Genomic DNA, 22,515 nt, shown 5'->3' on the forward strand with positions numbered 1-22,515 from the left:
TATTCGCATTCCATATATAACACTGGGTATCGTAATCGTTTAAGGAAAGAGATTGCAAACATATGTATATGTATGTATGTATAAAGAGTAATGGTATATCAAACACCTTGTGTACCAAAGATATACATTAAGATGTGGCGTGGGATAGACAAAAAAACTTGGCATATCTCCAACATTGAAGTTCGTTAGCCTCCGCAGCTGCAAAAAATCGGGACAGACTATTTGGGAGTTTGAAATCAAGGGTAATGGGCGGTTATTCTATTCACTGTATATAAGTACTCGATCCGTATGAGGCACATAGTCGGGAGTTCTGCAACAAAGAGCTCGAAGCGAGTGTGTGCCTGCATTCAAGAGCATAATTCGTAAATACATTTAATAAATAATGCGTGTTTACACGCTTCCAATACTTGCATACTTGGCTTGCTTATGCTTGCTTATAAGAGCTAAATATCCTATTCTTAGTTTGTGAGTATATAAAACATAGAAAGCTGTGTCATATAAAAGTGTATAAAAAAACCTTTGAGATTACATACAATAAAAAGCAAGAAAAGTGCGTATAACAATGAACAATTGAAATTGTTCCTGCGCATAACAAAATTCGATTTACACGCCTATGTGAGAGGAGAATTCCAATGGGGATAAATGCAGGTGACAATATTTTACAGTGATTGTGAAACCCCATTGCCACTTACAATCAATCCGCCATCGGTTACTATTCTTCATTGTCGGGAGTTTAGTTCTCCAGTCCAATAGGCATGTAGACCGATGGAAATTCATCCTATGAAGCGGCTAAACTCGCACTGGGACTGGAGGACTCCTCGTCGTCCATCGAATTGCCTTTGTCAATGTTTTTGAGCTTCGAATCTGTTTGAAGCAACGTCTGTAGAGATTTGATGCACTTCTTAGATCCCTCCATGGCTTCGTTAGATAACTAAACAATAAAACAAAGTTATTAGGTTTCTCAAACCTAATAATCTGAAGTTAGCTGCTTTCTTACCATGGTGAAATTAAGGAATCCGTGCGGCAGCCCCTCAAGTATTTCCAAGTTCACTTGGCGACCAAGCCGTTTCAGTTTCTTAGCAAACATAACGCAGTCATCTAGACAGGGATCCATGTTAAGAGTCTGTGCGGAGGTGAAATGAAATTATTTAATCACAATCCATCATTGAACTTCGCAAGCATACTAGTATTTTGGTCTCCGGCAGTTGGGAAAGCCACTCATCGCTGGCCCAGTACGGCGACAAAAATGGATCCTTAGGCACATCGAATGCAAACTCCTCGCTGGGACTCCGTGCTATCAGTGCGTCCATGTTGCGCACATCCTGTTGACCCACCACATTGCTTCCATGAATCTCATAGGACTGCGTGCAGCGGGTCAGCGTGTTGGTTATGTTGTTGACGGCTTCCTGAAGGCGACCCTGCAGCGTATCCATTGCAACGAGATCACGACCGGTCTCCACCAGAATATCATCATCTGAACTGATCTTCGCATGTCCATTTGCCTGCGCTTGCCCAGCTTCGGGCGCCGTCTCTTCGGTTACCTCCATTGTGGCCGTGTCAATGAGATACTTGTCCAGAAAGTTGTCAATATAGGCTGCAGAGGCGGTATCCTTGGGTGGGTCGGCGGATATTTCGATGGGGTAGTGAACAATGGGCTGTGAGTCGTCCTCGAAGGAGACGCACGAGCTGTTGTCGCCTTCGGTGTTGGGGAGATCGGTACGCTCCACAGTCTGGCTGTGGTAGGAGGCTGAGGCACTGGCAAATGTGTCACTGCTTTCGTCATCTGGTTCAATGCTGGCTTCCAGCGGCGTCAGCGGACTTCTGGCCATCGAAGTGCGGCGACTGGAGTTCAGGCTTCCCACATTCGACTTCGGTGCATTGCGAATCTGGGCGGCATCCTCAACCTGCTTGGCATTTTGCTGAAGTGTTTCCTGGGCGGGCGCGGCATAGGCACGAAGGCAACGCATCATGAAGCCGAACGGCAGCAGGGGATCCATCAGGCAGAGAAGGCGGGCAGGACTGGGCACGAAGCTAACCAGAGTTGGGCAGTAGGCAAGAAACAGGCCATCTGGCACTCGAACTCCCTGCTCAATGCACTTGAGCGCCACTCCAATGGACAGATTTGCCCCAGCCGAGTCTCCGGCGCACACAATGCGCTCGGCTGTTGTGCCCAGCAGTTCGGTATTATTCAGAAGCCAGCAGTAGGCGTAGTAAACTTCCTGCAGTGCGCGCGGAAATGGAGCCTCAGGAGCTAGGCTGTAGTCCACCGAGAGAATGGGACAGTCCAGTGCGACGGCCCAGTCGCGCAAATACAGTTCATGGGACTTCGAGGACTGGGCCACAAAGCCACCGCCATGGCAGTGAAACAGAATCGATGGACTTGGCGGGATGGGCTTGTGCCAGCCGCGATAGCGACCCTCTCCCAGCATTCCCGAACGTCGCCTCGCGCTCAGCAAGCGAACGGAGACCGGCAGACCGGGTCCCAAGTGTGCCGTGGGCACGGGTATCTCCACAAAGTCACCATCGCCTTGGTTTTGGTTAACGTCACTGCTGAGGTTCTCCGATGCCTTGAAATTCTTTCGTCGGGGCATCTTTAGCGGCTCGGCTGGCAATTCAATCAGGCGATTAACCTTTATGGAGCTGCCCACAATGCTGGGCAGCTTGTGCATCATCTCGGACTCGGCCAGAAACCAGAAGGATTTGCAAAAGTCTATCTTAGCATTCTGCGAGATGTTGACGATGCGACGGGCACGCAGTTCCGGATTCATAAGATACTTGCCGCTGGTCCACAGGCTGCGCGTGGTCTTCACGATGGCGCCATCGCCCTCCTGCGAATAGTACGATTCCGAGTAGCTGGCCATGCTGATGCCAAGGAAACGAAGAACGCCGCGTATCGAGTCGCCATACTGAAAGCCCAGGCAGCGTCCGTAAAAGCAATACTGGTTGATGGTGTCGCCCAGCTCAAAGAGCTGCTCGGCAGTGTGGTTTCCACATGCAAATAGATCGCCCGTGCTAGCCGACCACTGGCGTAGGATAAGCAGGTACTGCAGACATGTGCACAGCGATGACAACAGCTGGGAACAGGCCTCCACCTCCTTCATATAGAACTTCTTGCGGAAGAACATGGTGGAACGGGTGGCCGTCAGCTGCTGGCAGATGCCAATGCCATGTGCAATGCAGGCGTTGGTCACGGAGATGAAGCTTCGATAGCCATTGCCCGGCGTCTGCGCGTCGAAGTCGTACTCGTGGGCGAAGGCGTCAATCTGCTGGACCAGTCGGTTGGCTAGGACAATGAAGTCCTGCCAGGCAATGTGGGCGGCATGCAGGCGCTGACCGAATTCGGTGTGGTCCCTGGCAAAGAAGGCGGCGTGATCCTGACAGGCGGCGAACAAGGCGCCATAGGCCGCCTCCAGGTCGGCGGGTACATGGTTGTGGGTGTCCTTTCCATTGACTGCCTGTGGGCTGTCGTCCTCGTGGCCCAGTTTCAGATTGTCATTGAAGAGGGCAATAAACTGGGGGCTTCCCCGTTCCGCGGAAGCCGCGTCAATCATTGTGGGGCTGCAGGGGAAACCAATTTGGTTAAGCAACTATTGCAAACAAAGCACAAACAATCGCACAAGTGCACAGCTGCAACGACAGGTGATAACCATGTCCAATGCAGTGCTTTTCCGGATTAGAGTGACTAACTTTGAGGGTTTGAAGGTCGCTTTTAGTCTTAAACCAGTTTACTAGTGCTCACAAAACAGGCAACTTTATACTTTATACTGTATGGTATTTACCTATATGCAAATTGCACTTTTAATTTTGATGTAACTTCATGAATTTGTACTTTCTTGCAGTGTAATTACAATGTAAATTGAGGAAAAGCCATTAAAAACTTTCACTTAACAACTACGCACTAAACCGATTTGTCTGACGTTTCCTTTTGTCAATGGGACGTGTTTCTGCACTCTGTCTTTTATTGACAAATTTACTTACAGATTGCTAACTCGTCACTTTTAGCCTAATACATTTTTAATTGGTCCACCTAGTGCGGCTCCAAACATTACTATTATTATAAGACTTCGCACCGATTTAACCGATTTGGCCAGTGTGGCCGTGTTGACTTGTGCTATACAATGGGGGTACTCCCATATTTTGTTAAGCTTAAACTTAGCCTTTCAAGAATACAAGAAATTTTGTATTTTTCGAATCCAAATATGACCATATCTAAAATCTCACTCTCTTAGTAAAAAAAAAGATAAACTGTTAAAATACGAGTTTTCTAATTAACCTATTTGCATTTCATGGTGTGTATTAACTCAATATATAAAGGATTATGTTTTTAAACTTTTAATGCTTTTTGCAGTGGATCCGGCCCATTACCAATTATGTATTTTTTTGGCGCCGAACGCTGGTCACACTGCGTGCTTATAAAATTTCGCAACAGCGGCTTGAAGCTTTATTATTTTAGTCGTAATTAAATGCACTATGCTTGCACTCTGAACGGAATCGGAAGAGCATAATAATGAGCGTCAGCATTGTGCAGTACTATGGCAGCCAGCAGAGCAAGTGCGGCTACTGCGCGGGAGCGAACTGCAGCCTGTCGCACGGTAAGAACATGCAAAACCAGTTCAAAAGCCAGGTGCAATGTACCCACTCGCATACGCATAATCGCGCATTCGTCATGTATGACAGGTATGCACGCCTATCGGCTGGACTGCCAGGACTACCAGGACCTCATCGATCGGGGTTGGCGGCGGTGCGGCAACTACTGCTACAAGCTGCGCAACCAGGAGACCTGCTGCCCCTGCTACACGATCAAATGCGACGGCCTGGAGTTCAAGCTCTCCAAGTCAAACAAGCGCATTCTGCGCCGCATGAATCGATTTTTGCGCGACGGCAAGCGGGAGTCCAAGCCGGAAACTGGCGACGGCGACGGGGAAGCCGATGCCGATGACGCCATAGGAGCACCCGAGGTCACGGCCAGCGAACCGCAGCCCCAGTTGCCCGATAAGAGTCCCACTGTTATCAATGTCGATCACGTTGCGTCACTTGCAACGGCTCAGAAGAAGCCGACCAAACAGGCAACTGCTCCTGCGGTGGAGGCTCCCACGCTGGGGTCCAACAAATGTGCGTATGCTCCTTTAATTGTGCTTCTTCATATACCACTGCCCACTGCAACTTTTTGTTAAAGCTATCTTAATTAGTTAATTAAGTCTATAGGTTTAATGATCTGGAAACATGTAAGCTCATTATTATTGGTTCACTTTATGAATTATTTAATATAATATGGTTGAATGCTTGCATCTATCTTTATCTTATCTATAAGTATACTGAGCAACAGTATCAATGGACTACAACTCATGTACTTATGACTAGTTTATAGACAATACAGCTGCTAGGATTATTCTGTACAATTATGACTGTGTAAGCCATTTTCGTAATTATTTATTACATTCACTCTTTTGTTCACCAGCCGCAGCACCGATCTCAAACAAGCCGTGCAAGAAGGCCAAGCAGATGCGATTGGATCGTCGGCGAGCCAAGCTGGGAGACGCGGCCTCAGTCTCAACGAAATCCATTTCCCAGGAAAAGACTCTTCGCGACTTCTTGCACTCGGACAGCGAGACTAACAAGCATCAGCTAAAGGTGCGTTGCGGATAAATGTGGATAGTATATTTAGTTAGACCGTTTGCAAAGCTAAGCTAGAGAGCGTGAACCTATGTATGTTCTTAAGGGTTTATATTGTATATTGTGCCTATGTGTTTCCTGTGTCCGTCCCCCCGAGTATGAGTCTCCCGCTACATGTAGACACATCTGTCTTTGTGCTGTTTGTGTTCTTGCAGATCGTTTTGGTCGCTTCCTCAGACACAGAGCGTACTTGTGCCGATGCAGTGATCGCGTTGTATCGCAAATACCAAATAACCATTCACAATGATAACCCCGCACGCCTCACCCTAGCTAGTATGCAGCGGTTCTTGGTTAAATCACCTCTTAAGGTAATTATAAACGAATATTCACCTTATCGAAAATATATTCGCAGCTGCGATTGGTGCACGTTCATGACGACGAATTCAGGCGGACCTTGCCCCAGAGTTTTGCGCTCTACAAGAAGTATCAGATATCGATACACAACGATCCGCCAAAGGATCAGGCCGCCTACAAGGACCATCTGCAGTCGACCCCCATGAAGGTTTTCCTGAACTCTTATTTTTTTTCTTTATTTTTTGCATGCAAACATCAAACTTTCGTTTCTTACCTGTTATCGCCTTTACGTATCTGCTTGCAGAATGAGAAGCCCAGTGATGGTCCTGAAATGGGCTACGGTTCGTTTCATCAACAGTACTGGCTGGACGACAAACTGATTGCCGTGGGCGTGATTGACATTCTGCCCGGTTGCGTAAGCTCGGTATACTTTTTCTACGATCCGGACTATAGCTTTTTATCGCTTGGCACATATGGTTCACTCAGGTACAGCAAGATTTCAAGCAAGAAAATATAACACTACATAGTTTAAATTCTTACAGGGAAATTGACTTGGTGCAATCGCTCGCCGAGAATGTGCATGCCTTAAAGTATTACTATATGGGCTTCTACATACACTCCTGCCCCAAAATGCGCTACAAGGGCAAGTTGTCCGCCTCTTATTTGCTGTGCCCGGAAACTTACAAATGGCTATCACTTACGGATGGTAAGTTTACCATACAATTTCATTGATTGTTTTCGGTACTACAGATAATCACATGTTTTCAGTCATTCGTGCGAAGCTAGACGAACATAAATACCAACGCTTAAACGAAGATCCTGCCGATAAGGATGTGAATGAGTTCTTGGCGGAGCATTTAGACGAAGTTATGCTGCTCTTGGATGCCCAAACCTGCACCGACTACAAGCACTACAAGCAGGCATGTTTCTTAATCATAACAAAAGGGGTTTAAAATACTAATTTCAATTTTATTTACAGCTTCAGGGCGCAGACTGCGATGTCGATACAATTATTGAGTACAGCAAGCTGGTGGGAAAAGCGTGTGCCCGTCGCATGCTATACGTGAATATGTTGTGAACGATAGCAACCACAGATTTTAATTTGTTTTTAAAATAGTAGTCAAGTAAAGTTGCCATTATTTGGATTTTGAATTATATGCCTTTCGCACTAGCAAAGATGTACTAGATAAACTACGCTTGATAAACAGCAAAGATGTTAAAAATATACAAAGTTTTAATAATGGTCATGCATTCCATATAGTTATAGTCATTTCCCTCTGGTGTGTTTACACCAGCCAACAACCCTTTCTGCTGGAATGTAAAATCAAAATATGCTCGTCACTCAAACACATTCTGAAAAGCTGACAGTTTCCACTCATAATCGCTTCTTATCAGAAACAAGCAGCTAAATGCATCAATTAAGCTTTATGGGCTGGCAACATGTACATTCCGTGTTGGTACAAGTCGGATAAACGTCGGAGATAAAGTACTTTATAAGGCACTACACAGGGTGAGAGATAGTTGGCCAGGAAGCCAATTGTTGCCGTGAAATCCAGTCGCTTACAGCCGTGGAAATACTCGGATGTATTCAAAGAGGTTTGGATTACCAACTGTCTGCGCTGGAAAGTTCGTTATCCAAGGTGAGCTGTGTGCGAAGTTATTTGCGTCTGAAGACGAACGCTTAATTATAAATATAGCTATGTCAATAGTATCTGTTCTGCTGTGGCTTTTCACTGGCATTCGCCAAGTGCGCTAATTAAACAAAATTATAAAACAAGTGGACGGTCAAGTGGGTTTTTACAGCACGTGTGTTTTATGGTGATATTTTTTCCAAAATTTATTAATACGAGGATGCACACAGCTGCCGTATAAACTAATCTATCATTCGCTAGTTGGGATGGGATGTACACAAAAAATTAGTAATATGAATATAATGTGGTGATATTTTTGAATTATTAGTCACCATTGTGTTTATTGGCTTACATTTTAGCACAATTTTGTGAGATTTTTTGTTAACAAATTTCACGGCACTTTTGTTGTGGAAATCGCATGCGATTTTTAGGCACGCTATCAGAAAGCGTTAAAAAGCCAATCGACGTTGAGCTTCAACCGTCGGCAGCAGCAGCAGCAGCAGCAGCAGCAAATTTAAACAAAAATTTTAACCGTTTTAACCGGTGCTGCCGTCGCCGCTGAAAAAAACGAGACTGCGACTGCGGCAGGTGGGAAAGGTGGGGAAGTTTTGCTTAAATCGTCGCCCAAGTATATATGCCATTGGCAACTGCCGATTTAGCTTCATTCGCCGCGCGACGTTCTCAGCAGTCCGTTTCGTCCGCTGAGCTCCTAGATAAACCAACAACCAACAACCAACAACCAACTACCAGCAACAAGTGGCAGCCACATAAAGTGAGTTCAGTGCGGCGCCTCGTTGCAGCTAGGCTAGCTGCTGCTATTAACGCATTTTCATACGCGCCTCCCTTCCTGTCGACGAGAAAGTCCAGTTTCGCATAAATAATTAAATGTGCAGCAACGTGCGAATGTGTTTTTTAATATTAGTTCCATAATTTTTGTCACTGCTTGTGGTAAAATTCCATGCAAAATTGGTGCCACGAAGAAGTACGAGCGCAGATAAGCAGAGATGACTTTTGAGTGTTTTGTGATCGCGAGTGGTTTGTGTGGTTTATGCTATACGGTCTATTGCCAATTTTCCATAACGAATCGATTGCGTAGAAATCTCGCAAGACAAGCCCCCTATTTGTACGTATGTTTAAAAATAGGAACATTCCGTGTGGATTGATGTCTTGGATAGAGAGAAATCGAAATCGAATCGAATTGGAATTCCAGCTTAATTAGGCATTGACCGTTTTATTTTCAGTTACCCAAAAAAATTTGCATCCCAAATAATAACAGGTTTCGTTACTTTGATTCATTGAACCGCGACTTGTAGCGTTTCAAACAATTTCAATTTGATGTCTAGTGATCCGTGGGTGACGTTGGTTGGACGTTGGTTTCCTTGGCAACAAGTGCTTGCAGTTGGCTCAGGATTAGGAGACTTTGGACCCAAACTGGACTGGGTTGATTAAGGCATCTAGAAGCCTCTGGCTTGTTGTGGTGGTACAGGTTTCTGGGGCTACGCAAAAGATTCAGACAGTAGCTGTAGATTTGCTTTTATGCAACGAACACTCTACAAATCGTTGGCTTGCTGGACTTACATAGTTCATAGTTTTGTTTTGTTTGTGGAGGGGGAAGAAAAAAATGTGAATAGCAATATCTCACACTCGTGATTTGTATTAGCATGTGCGTGCAATATTCGCAATTGTCGCATTGATTTTGGCATTATTCAATTCGTAGAGGCATTAACAATCATTGCTATGTTCATGCGCCACGTAATTTTCCGAAATTTAATTATAACGTGCAAAAATGCAAAAATGAAACAAGAGAAAAACACAAATTATATGATTTCAATGGGAATTGGTGCAAAATGGCAATTCAGTTCGGCCCCAGTGAGTGAGGCTATGAGAACCCAATTTGCGCAAACACACAATGTTCTACTACAATAACTGACAACCGAAGTGGGTTCATTACCGGTCTTGATTTGTTAGCCAGTTGCGCTTGATTGCCGCTCAAATAACCTGCAGAGTTCTAAGCCAAAAAAAAACCCATAACAGAATAACTACGCTACGTATGATACCATTTGGATAAGTTGGGGCACTGGAGGATCCCGAGAAAAGGGCGAAGAGAGTCGAACCCTAAACGGTGCCAACTTTGTAGCCAGCGAGTCTTATGTAAATGGAACGCGTGTTGTGAATACTCATACCCGACTTAGTTGCTTCATATTCGAATTCGTGGCTGACCTGCATGCAAGATATACGACTCATATGGGATATGTGATAAGGGATCCTTCCTGGCCGTTCGTAAATCAAATCATTCAACGTGGTAAACACACAGTTCGCAGTTAACTGGGTCCACTGCGATTGGGGCTAATTGACGATTAACCTGACTCTAATGATGGTCGTTCACAAGTTGATAGCCAACTTATCACCACCACACCCACACCCATACCCATGTGCCATAGTTGCCCAACTAATAAAACACATCACTTTATGGCCCATAAATTGCCGAGCTGATTTTATAAACTCAATGGCGAGGATGTTGATAAGAGCGTAACGCTGCAGATTAGAAAGAGAAGCTGGCGCTAACTTAATGCCCCAAATAACCCATATAACCCAGTGAAAAAACCCCAAGCTCTTGGCCTAATGATTTGCTTAGGCTTTCAGCAGTTTATCGGCAGCCCAGATCGCTGTAACATGATGCCCTGCAATTAGGCGTTCAGTTAGTCAGTTGATCAGCATTAAGGCCAAATTAATGCCGAAGGTCATTAGCTGCGTTCTTTGATCTCTGCGCAAAGGTATAATTAAAAGATTTCAATTCACGTATTGCAAAGCAATTACTCAGTTCCATTCAGTTTTCCACTGTTATCCAGTTGCCAAATTAGTTTTCGCGAAAACCATCTACGGTTGCTCACAGCCAACTCACGTAATTAAAACCATATATGTATGCAGGCGCCCCGAAGGGTTAGATTGCCTCTACTTTTGCTTCTTTTGGCCATAATCCAGTTTGTGGTCTAGTCACAGGATGCAACACGATAAACCCGTCCACAAATGGAGTTGTGTGCATAGAAAGAGGGCTATTTTTACTGCTCTTCCATTTCTTGGCTCCATTCAGGGAATTCATTGCCTGTGTTCAGATTGCTTATCACAGATGGCGAATAAAGTGGTTATATATTTATGAGCACCCTTCACACTGAGGCCTTTAATCGGATTTCATGATTTAAAGCGCCAATCTCTAGACTGTGTTCAGTACGGGAAGTCGATGCTTAGGGCACTTGCATTTTAGATTTTGGGCCGGATATTTAGTATTTAGGGCGACATTAAGCGAGCCAACAAGTGTTCGAATTCAATATAATGCTTAATTATACACCTTTATGTCGGCAACTTGAATGACAGTCGCGCAAACATATCTTTTGTGCGAAATGCAGCGAGTTCAGCTGTTTAAATGCTCCAACTTCGTTGCCATTTTATCGCAAGATCATATCCCAGGCAACGTTAGAATGGCTAGATTGGCAAATGGGCATAGCATGCCAGTGGCCAATTATCATGTTGCTTCCTTACTACCTCAAAAACGCTGACATTGCCAATGCCATTCGACACTTTCGTCGCAAATAGTTGCATTTGATTTAGTTATGCATTTTGTTATTTCGATCGTATACTCGTAGTAACTCGATTTGACTAAACGGCGCCCTCACGTGCCCCCATTTCGAGTGCCAAGTGGTACGTGCTTATAATTTTGACAAGTGCACTGCACGCAGATAATGCCAAAAGCCCTCTCCACCGATATGAAAGCCGCAAAGCAAAAAATTCACGGCTAATTCCAAATAGACCGTTACACGTGCACGTTTGCTAGCTGAGTTTTTGCTGGCCGCATATTGTGACATCTCCATGCCAAAAACCAATCACGGCTATCACCTTCGAAACGGATGTCACTTTATTGCTAAAGGTATATAACATTATAAACAGATTGTTGCAGTTATCTGCGGTTTGCATTTAATGAACGGAACCGGGTGTTTAAAAGTATATTAAATTGTGATTTTATTGTCGTTTGGATGACAGTCGTAACTAAGCAGCCAATTAAGTTATCAGTTTTAGGGCAGAAAAGTTTGTCAGCCGAAGAGCAACATTTCAGAACTCTAGTGAAAAACGTATTTAATCTGTGCATAAATTAGTACTTTCTATGCATTTAATTTAAGAGCTATAATCATAGTATTTATGGAGATAAATTGCTTTTTAAATAGAGGCAATTAATTTAAAAATTTTATAATAACGGGTATCCAAAGCATAAATGTAAATTTATTGAAATTGATTGCCCCCTCAGATCAGGTGTTTCCGAATATAGCCCCGAGTGACTTGCCATTTAAAACCCCATTCAGTAAATTCACAAAAAAATTTGGCGAATGCCTGGGGAAGCACCCATTACTTATAAGTAAAGTGATCTGCATAAGTGCCGAAAATCTGGCTAACAGCTTCCTGTTGTTTTCATTTTTTTCAGCTGACAAGCGACGCAAGGCAACGGAGCCATAACAAAAGCCGCCGAAATGGCCTTCATGCCGTGCTGTAAGTACCCAAATATAATATACATACATACATACGTATTATTGCCACACGCCATCAATAACTCCTTAGCCTCACGTGATTTTCGATCCGCGCATCGAAACTCAAATCCAAATCCAAAATTGATATCCAGCTCAAATATTGAGATTTGCCCATGCGCTGCCCATTAGAGAGCTGCGACATGGCCCAAAAACGGGAATGGAGATCTTTCCGATCCGCTAATTGAGCTAATGATGCTGCGAGGGGCCTGTGTGGATATCGAAAATTGAATAACGATCTGTCAATAATCAATATTTACTGTCGTTTGCAGTCTATGTGCCCAAGCGGATCAACCTGGCGATCATGCTCTTCATGGCCTGCCTGCTCAGCTACATGATGCGGGTGAATCTCTCGATCAACATCATCGCCATGGTGGAGGACACGAGCGCCCACGAGAATGGAACGGAAGTGGAGGCGCTGCCCGATGTGAGTAACCCACTTTATATTCAATACTAAAGTTAAGCTAGTCGGGATTTGGACTTGCCTCTGTCTATCCCATCTAATCCATTCGATTATTAATCTTAAAATTCCAAATCTTCCAGTATGGACCACGCTATAACTGGACGCAATCGGATCAGGCTTTGCTGCTGGGCGCCTACTTCTATGGCTACATGATCACATCTTTGCCCGCCGGCACTCTGGCCGAGATGCTGGGCGCCAGAAATGTGGCTGGCTACAGTTGCCTGCTGGCCGGCATCCTGACGGCTTTGACTCCGGCTGCAGCTGCGTGGGACAAATATGCGGTGTTCGCCGTGCGCTTCCTGATCGGCTTCCTCAATGGTGTGGTGTATCCGTGCTGCCACAGCCTGGTGTCCAAGTGGTCGCCACCGAATGAGAAGGGCAAGTTTGTGGCCTCACTGATGGGCGGCACCTTTGGCACGGTCATCACGTGGCCCATCAGCGGCGTGATCATCGAGAATCTGGGCTGGGACTGGGCCTTCTACATTGTGGGCATATTCGTGCTGGTTGTGGTCGCCATATGGTTCTACCTGGTGGCGGATACTCCGGCCCAGCACAGTACGATCAGTCTCAAGGAGCGCGAATATATCGAGTCCAGCCTGGGCGACACTCTGAGCAACAAGAAGGTAAGGTGGCTCTGAAAATGGAACAGTAATTCAAGTACTTACCTTTACATTTGTTGCAACCTTTGTAGAAGTGGCCGCCATACAAGGAGCTCGTCCTGTCGCTGCCCTTCTGGTCGCTCATGATGCTCCACTACGGCAGCATGTGGGGTCTGTTCTTCCTGATCACCGCCACGCCCAAGTTCTTGAGCGAGGTCCTGGGCTTCAATCTCTCGTCCGCCGGCTTCCTGTCCAGCCTGCCACATGTGGCACGTCTGCTCTGCGCCTTCGGCTTTGGCGCTGTGGCGGATTGGATACGACGACGTGGTTGGTTGTCCGTAACCCGCATGCGCAAAGCCTTCTGCCTGCCCTGTAAGTGTGGCTATATAATGCACCTTGTTAGTATACTATAGCTATCCATTTAATGTTAAATAGCTCACATCTTGCCCGGCGTTATGCTGATTATACTGGCCTACTTTGGTCGCGATCCCTATGTGTGCGTTGCCATCATGACCATTTCGTTGGGCTTCAATGGAGCGGCCACCGCCTCCAATTTGGCCAACTCACAGGATCTGGCGCCCAACTATGCGGGCACGCTGTACGGCATCATCAACTGTGTGGGCACCACGCCCGGAATCTTCTCGCCCCTGATTGTGGCCGCCTTTACAAAGAACGAGGTATGTGTGGATGCTTTAGGAATATGCTTCCAAATATCCATATCATTCGTGCACTTTCCATTCTCCATAGAACACAATCGATCAGTGGCACTGGGTGTTCATCATTGGAGCAGCCGCCTACATATTGCCAGCTCTGTTCTTCTGGGTCTTCGGATCGGGCAAGATCCAGAAGTGGAACGAGGTGCAGACCACCGAGTCGCGTGAGGATATTGTCAACACAAAGTTGTAGTTTGTGCCCTGGCAATCTCACCTGTGATTTATGTACTTTAAGTATTATGCCATAACGACGATGTGCACTTCTTTATGGAGAGTCCTATTAAAGCCTTAGCCGTGTATTTATTATTAACACTAATGGTTTTATTCGGCGCACGTGAATTCTGACTCACGAGTCAGGTGAGGTCGAAACCAGTTCCTCTTTCGGATTGGCACAACGACCTTAACCTGGTCGGGGATTATTCTCCGGTGAACTGGTTGCGGCTCTTTGCCGAAAAATTAGGAACTCATGCTTCATGAAACGGAATTGACACCCGTAATTAGTCGAATGCTAATCAAATTTGAGGACACTTTCAACTAACGAATATCAGCTTTTAATTGCGTTTTAACGTCATGCCCAACAAGTTGTTAGTAGGTTAGCGGCGAAGTCAATTCGCAATTTATGGGGTGTGAAAATTCACTTTAAAATAAAAATTATGATATTGAGTCATAGAAGTGGTGCGAAATTCATTCATTCAGAAGCAAAATAAAAGCTTAAAATATTTAATAAAATATCAACGCAGTTGTGTGAAATTTGTATTTATTGTCTACAAGTTAATTAATCGAGTAATAAACTTTTAGAACAGTAAACTTACCGCTAATGGTCACAACACATGAGCCACATTCCCTTCACAAGTTAGTCACTCAATCAACCCATAATTAGCAGCCATTATTCCACACATTAAGGACACTATCCTGGCCTATAAAAGCCAGCAAGTTGAGTACCAGCTGCAGACAGTACACAATGATAGAGTCGGGAAAGTGGCCATCACCTAGCAAAAGGACCTCCAAAGGCGGTGAGAGCAGGAAGTGTAGAAAGGAACCGAGTATGCTCAGGACGGCCATACTGGCCACATTCTGGGAGTACACGGAGCGGACCAAGTTGAGTGGCATGTGGCTAATGCGGCGGAATCGCACCTACGGCTTGTCCCGGTTCATCTGGTCGTCGGTACTGCTGCAGTTGCTCCTGCTGAGCATCTATCTCACCCTGCTGCTGTGGCTGAAGTTCTACTCGTACCCCATCCTAAACACCATTTCCAATGATCTCTCCATTACGGACGTCGCCTTCCCGGGCGTTACCATCTGCAGCCCAAAAGTGGTCAACTCGGAGCGAGTCGATCGCTATGTTAAGACGCTGTAAGAAGCTGGCACTTTTTCTAGGACATCCATTTACAGTTTTGCTTTCCTTATAGCAAAATTCCCAAGGAGTACGACATAGCAGATGTGATCGCTGGCTTTGATTTCCTCAACGCCTTCACGGATCAGAGCTTTGAACCGCCGGGACACGAAAGCTATCGGGCCACCGATGCAGTTCTTCGGCTAAACAACGTGACCACCTGGGAGGCTGCAATGGCCGTCAGTCCGGGATGCTTCGACTACGTGAAGCGCTGCTTCTGGGGCCACACGGAGTTCCAGTGCAACCAGAGCCACGAGTACCTATCGTTCATTCCCACCACTGCGTACCTGGGACCCTGTTGCTCCTTCAACTATAATCCCCGGAACGCCAGCTTCGTGCCCTTCTCGGCCAACATCTTTGGCATGGACGGCGGTCTGACTTTCGTGGGTGCGGAGGGCAGCGAGCGGAACCTAAACACTGGCCTTATAGTGCTGGTCCACCATCCCATGGACTATGTGACTGAGGCGGCTGCCTCGGTGACCATTACCGCTCAGTCTGAGAGCTTTGTGGAGGTCTCGCCCACGGTGCAGAGCTCCTCGGTGGAGGTGCTGGAGCTTTCGGAGCGTAAGAGGGACTGCCTCATCTCGGGCGACCTGGAGCTGAGCAATTACCGGCAGGCCGCCTGCCTCCTCGCCTGCCAGACGGAGGCCATCGTCCAGAAGTGCGGCTGCCATCCATATCTGCTGCCCATCGTGGGCAACAAGTTCAAGGAGTGCAATCTAAACGACACCTTCTGCTACTCTGCCAACTATGGTGGGTCTTGGGTTCCAGGAGGTGCTCCTTATGTAAATTTCTTTCCTTACCTCTTTTCGGGTGTGTAGATAACTTCAAAAGTGTGCGCTGTGATCAGTGCCTGCCCAATTGCTATGATGTCACATACTCCACGCTGTCCTACAAAACAGATCTCAATCAGCATCAGTACTCCGTAAGCCGCTACTAGTGAGTAAAAAATGGGTTACCTGCTGGGTTATTGACTAGTTCTTATTCTTTATTGTTTAAACAGTTCTCCGGAGCTGCTAAACAACGACAGTTTCGTTCTCCGGGTCTACTTGGCCAAACAAGTGGTTCCAGTCATCCGGAAAGTGACCGTTATGTCTTGGGTAGGACTTCTATGTGAGTGGGAGTAAAGTCGTAAAATTGAGGTATTTTAATTTCCGGTTATTTCAGCGGACTTGGGTGGCATCTTTAACCTTTGTTTGGGTCTTAGTATGATTTCTGTGGTTGAGTTCTTTTATTATTGCACATATCGTCTGTATATCAACTACCAACTCCAGAAGGCTCAGCAACCCAGGAAGGCGTGGCAATAAAATTAATCACTTTAAAATTAAGCATTTCAATAAAAATGGTTAATATAAGGATCGATGTTGGTCTCTTAGAAAAATTTGAAATAAGGCGCCAAATCGATAATAGGGCTGTCGCATCGATAACGAGTTAATATAATTGTTGGTATTTGTTCACAACTGATTTAGTTTACACGTTTGGTATTTTTTACGATATTTAAATACTAGAGATGAGAGTGTTTTAGATATTAACAAATCACTGACATTCCAACGTTTTTAATGAAATGCATATACGTAACTGAATTTATTTGCATGTTGAAAGAATAAGTTTTACTTTTAATGACTATCGCGTACGTACACACTGGCTATTGGCAACGATAGCCACCACAACCGATTGCCTCGTGATAGTCAATCATCGATACCGATGCATCGATAGCGGTCACCGCTTCTGTTGGACTCTACATTTTAATTTGTTTAACAAATTCTTAGGCCAGTACGCAAGTAAACGCGTCGGGGTATAATACATTTTTAGCACAATTTAGGACTGAAAACCGCGCAAAATGGCCGAGGTTGAAGCCGTACAGATAATTGCCGAGTCATTGAAGCAACAGGTAAGAGGATCACCTGGTTCGTCCAGCCATTTTTCCGACATTTTGGCACTGCACTTTTCTGCATTTGGGATAATGCCCAGCTACCACCATTGTATACATGCCATTTATCAACGCGGGGGCCGCGGAATCTGTGGCGCTGGCAAGAACAATGGAGTGGTCTCTTATCTTGAGGCACCTGTTTGTTGTGCAAAGTTCAAAAACACTTGGTAACTGTAAGTGTGTTTGTTGTTCCTGCTGCTGTTGTTTTTGTTGGTGAGAATGGCCACCCGATTACTCCGGTTAATAAAAAGACGGAACGGATTTGATAAAGACCATGTTCCAAAGGTTTGGGACCACGACCCAAACACCTTGGTGCTTGCAGCGGCGATTATCGCCGGGGGGCAGATTAAAATCAATAAAACTTTAACCGGATTCCGGGCAAATCACTTAAGAACGTGTTTGCACATTGGATAGTGGATGTGCTCTATAAATTTCCAAAGCTATTGAGTTGAATTATTGATTGATGGCTAAATAGTGAATCTAAATACGTGCGCTTTATTTGTGATACCGAACAGGGCGTGGAGTATGTCTTTGGCATCATCGGCATCCCGGTCATCGAGCTGTCCATGGCCTTCCAGGCCGCCGGACTGAAGTACATCGGTATGCGGAACGAGCAAGCCGCCTGCTACGCTGCCCAGGCCATCGGCTACCTGACTGGCAAGCCGGGAGTCTGCCTGGTTGTGTCCGGACCGGGATTGCTTCATGTTACGGGTAAGAATACGAATTGGATATCCCGCATGGGTTAATCCTTACTAATCCCACTCCATTGGACAACCAGGTGGCATGGCCAACGCCCAGGTGAACTGCTGGCCACTAATCGTCATTGGCGGTGCAACCAACCAGGATCACGAGGGTATCGGAGGCTTCCAGGAGTGCCCGCAGGTCGAGTTGTCCCGTCCGTACTGCAAGTACGCCGCCCGTCCGGCCACTGCTGCTCTAATTCCATTGCATGTGGAAAAGGCGGTGCGCTATGCCACCTATGGACGCCCTGGAGTTGCCTACCTGGACTTCCCCGGCAACATCCTGCAGTCCAAGGCCCAGGAGGCTCGCATCTACAAGGCTTCGGCCCATCCGGCTCCCCCACTTGCCTATCCCCCGCACGATGATGTGATCAGGGCCGCCAAGTTGCTGCGTCAGGCCAAGCGACCCCTGGTGATCGTGGGCAAGGGTTCCGCTTACGCCCATGCCGAGAACACTCTGCGCCACTTCATCGAGAACACTAACCTGCCCTTCCTTCCCACTCCGATGGGCAAGGGCGTTGTGTCCGACACTGCTCCACAGTGCGTGTCCTCCGCTCGCACACTGGCCTTGCAAAAGGCCGATGTGGTGTTGCTCCTGGGCGCTCGCCTCAACTGGATTCTTCATTTCGGAAAGGCTCCTCGCTACGACAAGGACGTTAAGTTTATCCAGGTGGACATTAATCCTGAGGAGCTGCATAACTCAGTTGTGGCTTCGGTGGCCATCCAGGCGGACATCCGTCCATTCGCCGAGCAATTGTTCGAACAAATGAACGCTGTTAACTTCCGCTTCGGTTACGAGCAGGATTGGTGGAAGCAGTTGGCCGTGAAGTGCAAGCAGAACCGGGACACTGTGCAAAAGATGTCGTTGAACACGGAGACGCCACTCAACTACTACGCGGTGTTCCACCATCTGCGTGAGCTGCTGCCCAAGGACACGATCATCGTTAGTGAGGGCGCCAACACCATGGACATTGGTCGCTCCATGCTGCTGAACGAGCAGCCGCGTCACCGCCTGGATGCCGGTACCTTTGGCACCATGGGCGTGGGACCTGGATTCGCCGTGGCCGCCGCGCTTTTCTGTCGCGACTTTGCGCCCGGAAAGCGAGTTCTGTGCGTGGAGGGGGACAGCGCCTTCGGATTCTCGGGCATGGAAATTGAGACTATGGTGCGCTATAAGCTGCCCATCACCATTGTGATTGTGAACAACAACGGCATCTATGGCGGCTTCGACAAGGACACTTTTGAGGCCATTCGCAGTGAGGGCGATCTTACCCAGATGTGAGTGCTAGCAGCTTATCGGTTTATCTGGTACAACTACTTACGGCTAATCTTATCTTGCAGCACACCACCATCGGCATTGGGAGTTCAGGTGCGCTACGAGGAGATGATGAAAATGTTCGGCATGCAGGGCTACTTCTGCACGGAGATCGAACAGCTGCAGGCGGCTGTCAAGGCGGCCAATCAGCTCACCGACAGGCCGACCATCATCAACGTGGCCATCAGCCCGTCATCCGATCGCAAGCCGCAGTCCTTCAACTGGCTCACAGAGTCCAAACTGTAGAATACCATTAGCGTTTAGGTCTTAAGCACAAAGTTCACCATTCCGAAAGTTATATTGCCACGAATTTTTCTGTATATACATGCAATTTTTGATACGCCTTCTATACCCCTTAATTGTTGGCTCGCTTTAGCTCTTCCTCAATGCCAAGGTAGTCTAAAAACCATGTGAAGTCCACCAGGCGGCCTTTGTGCAGGAATGGCAACTTGGGGCAGAGCTCAAAGGCAATGTTGAGTGGAGCAATGTCGGGCACTTGGTCGTTGCGCATGTTGAAGAAGGCGAGGAAGTCGCGCACCTCAATCTCGTTTTGTCCGTTGCGCTGCAGCACCATCAGTATGTCCTCCACCAGCTCCAAGCTGAAGGGCAGCCGGCAGCCTCGCAAAGTAGACCTTACCTGACTCTCGCTGATGTACGGCTTGCATGCCGGATTAATGTGGCTGAGGTGATCGTTTAGCTGATCCACGCCGTTCCACAAAGCTCGCTTCAGCTCCAGTTGGGCGGCGGCACGCACTCGATTCCTGTCGCAGCTGGGAGGCATTGCCTGTTCAGCCGAGAAGAAGCGACACACGGTCACAATTTCATGGTTGAGCAGGCGATCCTTGGACAGATACGACAGGAGAGTCGAGCGCAGCGTTTCGAAGCTAACGGTTGAGTAGTCACCGAGGTCGCCATCCGGTTTGCAGCGCAGCACAAACTGCTTGTAATCCGGACGCACTGCATCGCGGATCTTCTGCATGATTAGTCGTATGTCTGCTACGTGGAACTGAAAATAGAATTTATGTAAGGCGGTATTACAGAATTGTTACTATAACAATATGATATTTGGATGATACTGGATTAAATAGAGATGATAAAGTAATTGATAGACTTGCCTCGCTGGGATGTTGCTCCATGTACATCAGCGTAAATTCATCAGCGGAAACAATGTGGAAAATGTGATCCTTAAGCGTCATCGTGCGTCCAATATAGAAGTCATTGGCGCGGAAGTACTCGGGTCTTGAGGAGCTAAACATATCCTGACCCGGCAGTGGTACACGTGCCCTTTTAAGAAATTCGCCGCCAAGAAAGCCGGAATTTCGACGTGACGACTCATAGATTTGCACCGTGTCATCGGCCAGGAAATAGCTGATGACAAAGTCGCGCTCCCCATTGTCCCGAATGGCCGAGATGAGCTTGGCCCCAAAGCGCAGGATGCAGCCGTCGTACTTGAAGAGCTTCTTGAAGTCGGCCTGTGGCGGTTTGGGCTCCACGGTGATGCAGTTGCCCTCGGAATCCTCGTGGCTACCCCAGCCATTGTATGGTGGCAATCGGCGGTATGCCATGCCGCCTTGAGTGTACGGTCGAACATCACTGCGCTCCGGAATCGGTTGCGGGCAGAACTCTTGGATGCCGTACTTCAAAAGGGTAATTGGAAATTAAATGTATCAATCTATAAGATTAGTTTAACTTTACCTTATCTTTGTAGTAGCTCTGTGTAAACTGATCGCAGCCTGTAAGTACGACAGATCTCCCGAAAACATTTAGGACTGCGCCTATCTGCAGATCCTGATCGGTGTAATGTTGCATATCTTTTTGCCCGGTGTTCAACGGGTCGGCTACGTAACGCACATCGCGCATACTGTTTCCCAGGACATTTAGCAATGTCATGGCCGTTTGTTGGCCGGGCAATGGCAGTCCAGAGAACTCCTTGGGCAGCTTGCCTCGCTTCAGAAAAGTCGTTGGTCCTTCTCGCCCTGAATTTCGTGGAAATTTCTCCTTTATGTCAATGGTGTCATCGGCCAGATAGTAGCAGATTTCCAGCTTTCGCACATCGCCAAACTCACTGCGATCGTTCCAATATCCCTGAAACTTAAGTACTCGCCTGTCGAACTCCAGGAACTGGGCAAACGAATGTTTCTTGGGCAGAGCCGAAGTGCTGGTGTGAGCCGTTTGCTTCAAGCCTGAACGCTTTCGGATCTCTGTCGTGGGATCACTAAAAAAGAATGCAAAGTAGGCTTTGATTCATTCAATTCAGCAATGAATATTCATTTACATTTGTTTGCTAGAGATCCCATGTTTTCATATGGAAAAAGGATTCATTGACTTACCATGGCTCCTGCTGGGCCTCAGGCACGAAGATGCCGGCTCGATTGAGGAATTGTCGCGTGAAGATGTCACATCCACTTATGTGATAAACCCGATCGAAGATCTGCACATCCGTGTCCACGTTCAGGTCGAAGATGGAGATGAACTCGCGGTCGGTGGGTGGAGCTTTCGGGATGCGTTGGCGGTGCACTAGGCAGCCCTGCGGTATGCCGGAGTTCTCCACCTTGGGCTCGGTGACCTGCATGGTGCCATCCTCCAGGTAGAAGAAGATCCTCACCTTGCGCACCTGGTAGGGAGCGTGGTAGACCTCCGTCAGGTTCTCCTTGAAGTAGGCGTTGAAGCACAGCACCTGCTTGTCGTAGGCCAGCCAGGGTGGCAGCTTGGTGGTGGCCTTCGGTGCCCACAGGCTGTTGATCTGGGCGGGCACGGGCGGACACTTGGGATCGGCCACAATGCCATTGGGCTCCACCAGTTCCGGCTCCCGGCGGTCCGACAGCATCTGGATGCCCTGGTAGTGCATCAGCGTTTGCTGTCGCGGATGGCGACGCTTGCCACGCTGCCAGGGAGCTCCAGGTTAATAATTGGAGGGTATAAATACCATTGCTTAAACTTACATCGTAGAACTGCGCACCTGGCAGCATGGGCATTCCCGGTAGTCGCATCATTTTCACAGATAATTTCGTACTTTTTTGGCTAAACCAAAATCAAATTTTGCTGCACTTCCTTAGCCAAATCGTTGTGGTTACATTTGCCTTGAAGCCAAAAGCACTTGTGTATATGGCAGTTAACGCCACGCAATTGAACTGTGGACTGGACTGCTTGAGTGTTCCGACATTTCCGCTGCTATTCGATAAATGGAACAAAC

At 47.1% G+C, this 22,515-nt stretch overlaps 6 protein-coding genes across 10 annotated transcripts; 4 read left to right on the forward strand and 2 right to left on the reverse strand.

Annotated features, from left to right (window-relative positions):
* Window positions 1–489: 489 nt before the first annotated feature.
* LOC120447209 (hormone-sensitive lipase) lies at window positions 490–4,101 on the reverse strand. 2 transcript variants are annotated; one of them, XM_039628719.2, is made up of 4 exons: window positions 3,979–4,101; window positions 1,185–3,558; window positions 998–1,123; window positions 490–931 (listed from the first exon to the last, which is right to left on the reverse strand). In XM_039628719.2, exons 2-4 carry the CDS (start codon window positions 3,549–3,551, stop codon window positions 779–781), a joined length of 2,646 nt encoding a protein of 881 aa, XP_039484653.1. In that variant the 5' UTR covers window positions 3,552–3,558; window positions 3,979–4,101; the 3' UTR covers window positions 490–778. The 2 variants fall into 2 exon arrangements, with proteins under 2 accessions (XP_039484653.1, XP_039484655.1); XM_039628721.2 differs by lacking the exon at window positions 3,979–4,101 and adding an exon at window positions 3,780–3,962.
* A 286-nt stretch (window positions 4,102–4,387) lies between these two features.
* LOC120445647 (arginyl-tRNA--protein transferase 1) lies at window positions 4,388–7,218 on the forward strand. 2 transcript variants are annotated; one of them, XM_039626188.2, is made up of 8 exons: window positions 4,388–4,592; window positions 4,678–5,112; window positions 5,459–5,631; window positions 5,829–5,981; window positions 6,272–6,453; window positions 6,510–6,673; window positions 6,736–6,887; window positions 6,947–7,218. In XM_039626188.2, the coding sequence occupies exons 1-8, from the start codon at window positions 4,508–4,510 to the stop codon at window positions 7,043–7,045; spliced, it is 1,443 nt and encodes a 480-aa protein (XP_039482122.1). In that variant the 5' UTR covers window positions 4,388–4,507; the 3' UTR covers window positions 7,046–7,218. The 2 variants fall into 2 exon arrangements, with proteins under 2 accessions (XP_039482122.1, XP_039482123.1); XM_039626189.2 differs by lacking the exon at window positions 5,829–5,981 and adding an exon at window positions 6,026–6,175 and having other exon boundaries at window positions 4,389–4,592.
* Window positions 7,219–7,373: 155 nt separating this feature from the next.
* Window positions 7,374–14,254, forward strand: LOC120445648 (sialin). 3 transcript variants are annotated; one of them, XM_039626191.2, is made up of 7 exons: window positions 7,374–7,607; window positions 12,070–12,134; window positions 12,442–12,596; window positions 12,713–13,255; window positions 13,324–13,603; window positions 13,667–13,908; window positions 13,979–14,254. In XM_039626191.2, exons 2-7 carry the CDS (start codon window positions 12,116–12,118, stop codon window positions 14,135–14,137), a joined length of 1,398 nt encoding a protein of 465 aa, XP_039482125.1. In that variant the 5' UTR covers window positions 7,374–7,607; window positions 12,070–12,115; the 3' UTR covers window positions 14,138–14,254. The 3 variants fall into 3 exon arrangements, with proteins under 3 accessions (XP_039482125.1, XP_039482124.1, XP_039482126.1); XM_039626190.1 differs by lacking the exon at window positions 7,374–7,607 and adding an exon at window positions 8,228–8,370; XM_039626192.1 differs by lacking the exon at window positions 7,374–7,607 and adding an exon at window positions 11,502–11,520.
* Window positions 14,255–14,893: 639 nt separating this feature from the next.
* Window positions 14,894–16,644, forward strand: LOC120444705 (sodium channel protein Nach). Its single transcript, XM_039624576.1, has 5 exons — window positions 14,894–15,297; window positions 15,354–16,090; window positions 16,159–16,276; window positions 16,341–16,450; window positions 16,505–16,644. The coding sequence occupies exons 1-5, from the start codon at window positions 14,906–14,908 to the stop codon at window positions 16,642–16,644; spliced, it is 1,497 nt and encodes a 498-aa protein (XP_039480510.1). The 5' UTR covers window positions 14,894–14,905.
* Window positions 16,645–17,029: 385 nt separating this feature from the next.
* LOC120444704 (2-hydroxyacyl-CoA lyase 1) lies at window positions 17,030–19,662 on the forward strand. Its single transcript, XM_039624575.2, has 4 exons — window positions 17,030–17,228; window positions 17,783–17,978; window positions 18,046–19,285; window positions 19,349–19,662. Exons 1-4 carry the CDS (start codon window positions 17,178–17,180, stop codon window positions 19,566–19,568), a joined length of 1,707 nt encoding a protein of 568 aa, XP_039480509.1. The 5' UTR covers window positions 17,030–17,177; the 3' UTR covers window positions 19,569–19,662.
* A 15-nt stretch (window positions 19,663–19,677) lies between these two features.
* Window positions 19,678–22,403, reverse strand: LOC120444703 (EF-hand domain-containing family member C2). Its single transcript, XM_039624574.2, has 5 exons — window positions 22,265–22,403; window positions 21,653–22,206; window positions 21,018–21,537; window positions 20,438–20,959; window positions 19,678–20,328 (listed from the first exon to the last, which is right to left on the reverse strand). Exons 1-5 carry the CDS (start codon window positions 22,313–22,315, stop codon window positions 19,678–19,680), a joined length of 2,298 nt encoding a protein of 765 aa, XP_039480508.1. The 5' UTR covers window positions 22,316–22,403.
* Between the last annotated feature and the right edge of the window lie 112 nt (window positions 22,404–22,515).

Source organism: Drosophila santomea, chromosome 2R, assembly GCF_016746245.2.
Source record: "Drosophila santomea strain STO CAGO 1482 chromosome 2R, Prin_Dsan_1.1, whole genome shotgun sequence".
Lineage (NCBI taxonomy): Eukaryota > Metazoa > Arthropoda > Insecta > Diptera > Drosophilidae > Drosophila > Drosophila santomea.